General features: G+C 31.8%; 1 protein-coding gene across 1 annotated transcript; it reads right to left on the bottom strand.

The window, feature by feature from the left end:
• Positions 1-1,251: 1,251 nt before the first annotated feature.
• Positions 1,252-2,745, bottom strand: LOC106319334 (putative caffeoyl-CoA O-methyltransferase At1g67980). The gene is made up of 5 exons (XM_013757625.1): positions 2,620-2,745; positions 2,398-2,483; positions 2,162-2,306; positions 1,784-1,915; positions 1,252-1,679 (listed from the first exon to the last, which is right to left on the bottom strand). Exons 1-5 carry the CDS (start codon positions 2,671-2,673, stop codon positions 1,398-1,400), a joined length of 699 nt encoding a protein of 232 aa, XP_013613079.1. The 5' UTR covers positions 2,674-2,745; the 3' UTR covers positions 1,252-1,397.
• Between the last annotated feature and the right edge of the window lie 5,261 nt (positions 2,746-8,006).

Genomic DNA, 8,006 nt, shown 5'->3' with positions numbered 1-8,006 from the left:
GATTGACTTCCAAGCATACGACGACTTTTTCTTCAGAGTTGCACTTAATATACATCCATCCGGGAAGTATCTTGCCTTTAACACTCTCGCCATCAAACATGTTGGGTTTTGAAGTATACGCCAAACTTGTTTACCCAATAAAGCTTGATTAAAAACTTCCAGATCTCTAAAACCAAGCCCTCCTTCACGTTTTGGTGTACAAACCCTCTTCCAAGCATACCAATGCATTCCTTTATTCTCACCCGATCCCCACCAGAACCTAGCCAGTATTCCATTAATCGCCTCACAGACCTCCTTAGGTTATCTGAAAATGTTCATGGAGTAGATTGGCATAGATAACGCCACTGCCTTAAAGCAAGACCTCCTTTCCTCCAGGCGAGAGATGTCTTTGTTTCCAACCTTGGGTGATTGCTTTCACTTTCTCAATGATGTAAGTGAACATTTCACTTTTCTTACTTCCAAACTGTTCAGGCAACCCAAGATATTTACCTATACCACCCTCATTATGTATTCCCAGTAGATTTCTCATTCTAGTTCTGACATCCACTCTCACTTTATGGCCGAAGATGATAGATGACTTACTTAGATTGATAGATTGTCCAGACACCGCTTCATATTGGCCAAAAATTTCCTTTAACTTCTTTGCAGCTCTATCAATTGCCAATGAGAAAAACAAAGAATCATCTGCAAATAATAGATGATTAACTGCTGGAGCCTGCATTGCAATCTTCATCCCCAACAATGATTTATTTTCTAATTTGTATACCATATTCTTTTTGTAAACAAGTTTTATTATAAATCAGTTTAAATAATAAACAAAATTTTAAATATATAAACCAATTTAAATTTTAATTATGTTTTTATTTTTAAACAATTAAATTTCCATAAATAATTTTAATATAAAGAATTTTAATATAAGTAATAGCATTTATGACACGCTATTAAATAATATTTAATGAGTTATTCTTGGGTTCACCCCCTAGGTTTTTGAAGGGATGTATCATCGCCCGTCATAATAGGTAAAGAACATTACATAGCGGTTTTTTTACGCTGCTATCTTTTTTTCCGATACGATAGCGCTATGTAATGTTTTTTACCTATTATGACGGCCGATGATACATCCCTTCAAAAACCGCGATAGTATTGTTATATAGCGTTATTTGTCCGCTATTAAAACACATTTTTGTTGTAGTGACACAAATTAAAATTTTGTTTTCTAACGATCATTGTTCAACAGATGAGTATGCGAAGAAGATGTGGAGTGATCATCAATCAAACACACCATTAAATGAAAATCAGTGATAAAATGACGAAAAGTGATTATTGAAGTATCTAACTCACCATTAATTTATTCCAAACTCTCAAACTTTAATCTTTATTCTTAAGTAGTCTTTTGATCATATAAGGCGTCTGCAGAGCGTGACACCATCCCCAATGGAAATCTGAGAGACTTCGACACGAGTATCCAAAGCCAATTTCTTATTGAACTCTATAAGAGCCTCTCTATATTCCCTCATATGATCAGGAACTCCCTCTTCGTCCTCAGCCACAAAACCAAACCACAAAGTGTTGTCAAACGCAATGATTCCTCCAACCTTCACCAATTTCAGAAGCCTCTCATGGAAGTTGGGGTAGTTTGACTTGTCAGCATCCGCAAATGCGAAATCAAACTCCTGATTCTGTTTTTTTTTTTCAAATGTGGAATATGTACGTACGATCATTAGTCAGAAATAGTAAGTTCAGCTTAATTACTAAATAATAGGAACATATTTTTTTAACGTACATCATTCACCAATTGGTCTAGGGCCGTAATACCATCGGAATGAATGAAATTGATCTTGTGATCAACACCTGCCTTCTTGATAAACTCTAGTCCCACTTCGTAGGCTTCTTTGTCAATATCTATTGCAGTAATCTGCATCCAAAATATTGTTCTAGAACGTTGGACAATCTCAAACTATTTATGGAGCCTATGTAAATTTTGTTTATCAAATAGATAGTTGATCTGTCAAAAGAATTACTTAAAAAGGTTATGAGTCCCAATTTATATTTCTTATTTAAAACTTGCTAAAGATTATTTTTTCATCGTTTTAGCTCCACATGCTAAAGTATATACTATGTAAATAATATAAACGATTATAGCAAGAAGCAGAAACATTACGCGGCCATCCTTTGGCAAAGCAAGGGCTGTGGTGAGAAGAGAGTAGCCGGTGAAAACACCGAGCTCGAGAGTGTTCTTAGCGTTCGTAATCTTTAAAAGCATCGAGAGAAAAAGGCCCTCATCAACCGGAACTTCCATCTCGCTTCTGCATTTTCATTAAAGAAAATTCAATTAAAAACCAATAAAAATATAACTGGTTTAATTAGGATCCTATTGATTAAAATAAGAAGACTTACAAATTGCCATATTTCTGCACTGTAGCTTTACGAAGTTCCTTGAGCAGCTCATGCTCTCTTGGATATGCTGACGTTTCTAAGATGTACTGTGACGGTCGAATACAACCAAACATATCAAAGATCTTTTCTTATATCCAGACAAAACCAAACTTTGCTTATTAACAAAACGTATATGTTGATCATGTAAAGTTTTGAAAGAAAACTATAAAAAGAAACAAAAACCTGCTTCAGAGCTTCGCTCTTGAGGATCCCTTTGGAAGGTATTTCATCCGCCATCTCTCAGTCTCGTGATTGTGAGGATACGTTTGGAAGGTGTCTTAGTTAATAGTTATAAATAGACACATAGATTTACACTTTGGTCAGTACTGGCAACTTCTGGTCAAACTAATTGTGCAGCTAAGGGTAAAAGAGTCTAATGCGAGAATTAGGGACCAATAACTATGGATCTTATCTGTTGTCAAAAAGAACAAAAATATGGATCTTATCGACGACTTTTCAATCAAGGCTTAGGTATGAAATTCAATTATCAAAAATGAAATTCAATTATTTGGTTCGTTTTCGATGCTAATATACTTACTTTTATTTATTTTCAAGCTAGAAGTGTTGAAAGATGTTGTGGGGTGGGGGGGAGTACTAGTGGATGACCAATCTACAATGTATTATTCATTGACTAGTCTTATAAATTATTGGCTGTGATGCGTGACTTTTTTTTTTCCTTTTTTCTATAAAAAGTTATATAGCAATGTCATTAATTTGAAGAATTCATCATCAGATTTAGTTAGAAAATTTTAAAAGTATGGATGTTATACAGATTCATCTCTTAGCCTTTGTGAAGCTTCACGAGTTCTTCATCTTCTCCCCGTCTCAGTTGTCAGCTGTATTTGGTCACCGTCTTTCAACGGGTTTTCCATTTTTTATTTCTCTGGGTTAATTTTCTAAGAGCATTTTCTAGATGCATATCAATATGGAAACTTTTTAGTATAGTTCATATTTCCATTATTTGAAAAGTCAGTTGTCATGTGTCTTCACCACGTTGATTTTGAAAAAGAAAATGATGACATGTCGTATTAACAATGATGACTTTGAAAAAAAAAACGATAACATATCTTATTAACAATGATGACATGACTTGAACCTAATTGTGATATGAACATTCACATTTAATGTTGATTTATATTTTTGTTAAGTTTTTTTATAATATGGTAATAACTCATAGATCATCATTAATATAACAACAAATAATATAATAGTAGAAATATAAATATAACATTATTTTATTTTTTTGAAATATTATTTAATTGTACTGTTTACAATAATATAATTTATCTTATTAACACAATTCTTCAAATTTTTATGTTTAAAATTTCTTTTTCTAATCTCAATGCACTAGTTTCCTTTTAATATCTACAAATTTTAGAAATATTATTTAGTTTTACGTTTTGATAATTATATATAACAAATTTTTCTCTTAATTTTATAGAATTTTATTAAATATATTTTAACCAAAAGAAATAAATAAAAATATTTCAAAGATTATTATTTTAAATATATACATATATATTATTAAATATAAATATTAATATAAAAATTATTTATTTTATAGTAATTTTTAGATATAATTGATTTCAAATTTAAAATTAAATATTGTAAGTAGAAAATAAAAGCTAAAACTAATAAAATTTTATTTTTATTTTTATTTTTTATTATTTCTGCACATGGTAAGGAAAAACACATAGTTTTATAAATAAAAATAGGAAAATACATCGGAGATGATGTACGAAATATAAAAGCCTTCCGCAGAATCTTGGAGTTTCATGTAGTGGTTGATAGCTAAAACGGAAAATCGCAATCAGATGGATCTGATTAAGAAGCACATTAAAACTTTTCAATAAATAAAGCATTGTTTTCCGTAGATTATGTATTTATCTTGTATGTACATCATTGTAAACTTTATCCTTATCTACAAGTAATTAATAAAAAAACAGATGCTTAATCTCGATATTATTCTGATGAGATGAAACCACAAATTTGGTAAAAGTATAGTTTATTCAAGCAAACTATTAAACTAACAAAACATATGTAAATCAGAAGTAAGGGAAACACTTCATCTGTATAATACACATGCATAAACCCTAGCCATAACCAAAGTACGACCGCAAGTCTTTGTACTGTACTTATCACATTCGACGATGATGTCCAGAGCTGACGAGTTTCTTCAACCGATACAGAAACTTACTAGCAGTTGATATGTGGCGACGTATGTCTGCATTGGATTTGGCCTTCTTCAAACTGTAGCTCTTCAGATAGATGCTACGACGCCGTCTATAATCATCGTCTTCCTGACTCAATACAAAGTCTGCACTCAGTTTTCCTGAAGTTACTTCTTCATCACGTATTGAGTTCTTTGGGTTTCCTTCTTGATCCCAAACTTTTCCATAGATCCAGTTCTCGTTTTCCATCATCGATAATATAGCAGATTTTTCTTCTATCTAGCTCTCTATGTAAAGAAAAAACTGACGGATAAATTAATTAGTGGTTAGTGGTAGAGTATTAGGGTATATATATACACAGCCTTGTTTTTTTTTTCCTTTTTTGAAATATCAAATATACTGGATTAATCAGAGAATTTTATTTACAAAGAAATATATATATATATATATCCAATAACAAAAAAAGGAAAAAATAACTCATTAACATAAACTCTCACACAGAACAGTAGAGAGAGAAAGAACTCTATCAGCCGCCAGAGAAAAAAAAAGAAGAGATTTCTGATTTCCCCTCTCCGGCTTCCAGGAGTCTCGTAGGTGTCATAAGAGTGCTTATAGGTCTTGTAGTAGGTTCATTTGGTCGATATGAAGCTTTTGTTGTTTTTTGGATGGTATCAAGAGGTAGTTTAGTTCCGTCGTAGTCCTGGTGGTGTGCTTGTTGTCTGAGCAGATCCGGATCTTTTTCTGGTGTGCAGTATAGTACTAAGCTGGCTCTGACGTGGTATGTTAATTCTTCCGTCGGATTTGTTGAAGCGTTTCACAGGTATGTCTCTGTGGATCAGCGATTTCATCAATCAATCTCTTACCCTTCCTGTTCGGTTAGTCGAAGGTTCTATCAGTATAAATCTCATCCCTTGAGCCAAGATGAGCGGAGTTTGCTACTTGGTTCGTTATATTTATGGTTTCTTGGGTCTATGTGGCCTTCAGTTTCATGCCTCTAATTCTATGTTGCAAGCATCTTTGTGGTTCTAAGTTAGTGACGGGTATTGGTTCAAGTCTTGACCCCGTGGTCTTTGTCATGTATCATTGGTGTATTTGCTTCTTTTGTTTTATTCCTTCTCCGTCAGCTTTGGAGTCTTACTCTTGACATCGTGGTTTGTGTCACCAACTTCCTGTCGCTCCATCTGTGTATTCGATGGTTTTCCTTCAATGATTGAAGAGGTTCCGTGCGGCGCATTATTCCTCCTTTGGAATGGTTCTGGTTTGGTTAAGGGGTTCCCTGTGATCCCATGGGTTTGGATGCTCTTCTTTGATATCGCTCAAGCTTTGGTTGGAACAGTATTGGTTGGTCCTCTTTTGAAGTCATTTCCTCGGTCTTGATCCTAGCTTCCGGCTTCTTTAGAGTTCTATGAGGATGTGGCTCCTCTACGCTGAACTGCAATGGCGGAATCGATTTGGCTTCTGTTTCTAATGTGATGCTTAATGAAGGTGTCTTACTTTATGTTTATCTAAGTTTGGTTAATGATTTCAGGATTGTCTGGCTCCTGGTTCTTGTTCCTATCCGGCTTTAGTTTCTTTCAGACTTTCACTAGTTAATAATAGAATACAAGTTTGATCAAAAATAATAATAATAATAGAATACAAGTATATATAATCAATATAGAAATCTTTCGGATAGAACACGGGAACACAGGTTCAGAACACGGGCAGAGGCACAGATTTTGAAGGACCAGAACACGGGAACACAGGTTCAGGCATCTCTGCCGTCAATTCCTGGAAGATGGTGTTTTACTGATGGATCATGGAAAGAGGGGGATATGTTCTCTGGTCAGGGTTGGTTCAGTACTTTAGAAGGTTTTGAAAGTTTAATGGGAGCTAGGAATGTAAGAGCTTCTTTAACTCCCTTGCATGCAGAGATGGAGGCGCTACTATGGGCTATGGAATGTATGAAGAATTTACATCAATTCCAGGTTACGTTTGCAACGGATTGTTCTCAATTGGTGAAGATGGTTTCGGAACCAGAAGAGTGGCCAGCTTTTGCAAGTTATTTGGAAGATATCAAGAGTCTGAAAGAGAGCTTCACACGTTCAGAGATTATACATGTACCAGGAACGCAAAATACAAAGGCGGATAACCTAGCACGCAGTGTCAGGAAACAAACGAAAAAAAAAAAAAAAAAAAGAAATCTTTCGGATAGCAATTATTACATAAGCAAAGATATGTGACATATATTGAAAATAGGGTTAAATCTACCCTACGGGGAGGATGAGGATGATGAGTAAGTGAAAAACAAATTATAAAAAAATCTTAATTTTTATATACGTTTAAAATTATTTAGTTTGCTTTCATTTAAAATAGTTTTAATTGTACTAGTTAAAAATAACGTGATTTTCTATTTTATAAAAATCTTTAATTAATGTAATTATTTTTCATTATAATGTTTGTTAAATTTTTATTACAAAAGTAAATAAAACAAAATTACTTTGATTATTTCCCTCTTATAGATTTGTTTTCGATACATAGGTACTTTATTTTTTGTATATAAATTTTCTTTTAAATTTATTGACTTCGATAATTTGAAAAGTAAATCGATGTAAAATTTGTTTTCAAAAATAGCTAGATAGCATAGCTATCTAATATTGATAGTTATTATTTTAAAATATACATACCTATCAACAATTTTATCAAACAAACCATATCATACAAAATTATTAAGATTTTCAAACAAATATAATTTTTAGTTTTTAAAGTATAACTGGTGACTGTTTTATTTTGAATAAGATTTCCGTACATTGGTTTAATTATATATATGATTAATTTATTATTTACTTAACAAATTTATCATAATTTTGTTTTTTTTTAAATAATTAATTAGGAAATCTTGTTTTATTGACATTTATTCACAGACTCATTCTTTTAAATATAAATTTTAATGTCTCAGAAATATTATTATAGTTAAGCTCTAATTTTAGTTTCTTTATTAATTTATTAAAAATGATAAATGACATCTTTCATATATTTTAAAGATATTTATATGTGTATTTAAATTTAAAATTTAAATAATGAACTATGAAATATTCACATATATGATGAACCATCATAATATAGAAAAAATATATTTATATATATGTGTAGTATATTAGTATAATCAAATTAGTACTCCCTCCATTCCATAAAAAATTATTGTTTGAGATTTTTATTTGTTTCACAAAGATAGAAGTTTTATGTTTTCAATGTAACTTTATAGCTTCATTACCTATTTTTCCTATATTAATTAAAATAAATACGACATATAATATTTTTTTACAAATGATTTATTAAATTAGGGTTATTGTTGGTATTATAAATTTATTCTTAAATTATGTGAAAACTCTAAAATTACAATTTTAGTGGAATGGAGGA

The sequence above is a fragment of the Brassica oleracea genome, chromosome C2 (genome assembly GCF_000695525.1).
Source record: "Brassica oleracea var. oleracea cultivar TO1000 chromosome C2, BOL, whole genome shotgun sequence".
Classification (NCBI taxonomy): domain Eukaryota; kingdom Viridiplantae; phylum Streptophyta; class Magnoliopsida; order Brassicales; family Brassicaceae; genus Brassica; species Brassica oleracea.
This window is presented reverse-complemented; position numbering and strand designations above follow the sequence as displayed.

What these genes read in the sequence shown, in the direction of transcription:
- LOC106319334 (XM_013757625.1), bottom strand. Translation starts at nt 2,673, where the DNA reads ATGGCGGATGAAATACCTTCCAAAGGGATCCTCAAGAGCGAAGCTCTG. An exon ending in GTGCAGAAATATGGCAATTT is followed by an intron (nt 2,307 to 2,397) that starts GTAAGTCTTCTT and finishes ATGAAAATGCAG; the next exon opens with AAGCGAGATGGAAGTTCCGG. An exon ending in CTTTGCCAAAGGATGGCCGC is followed by an intron (nt 1,916 to 2,161) that starts GTAATGTTTCTG and finishes TTTTGGATGCAG; the next exon opens with ATTACTGCAATAGATATTGA.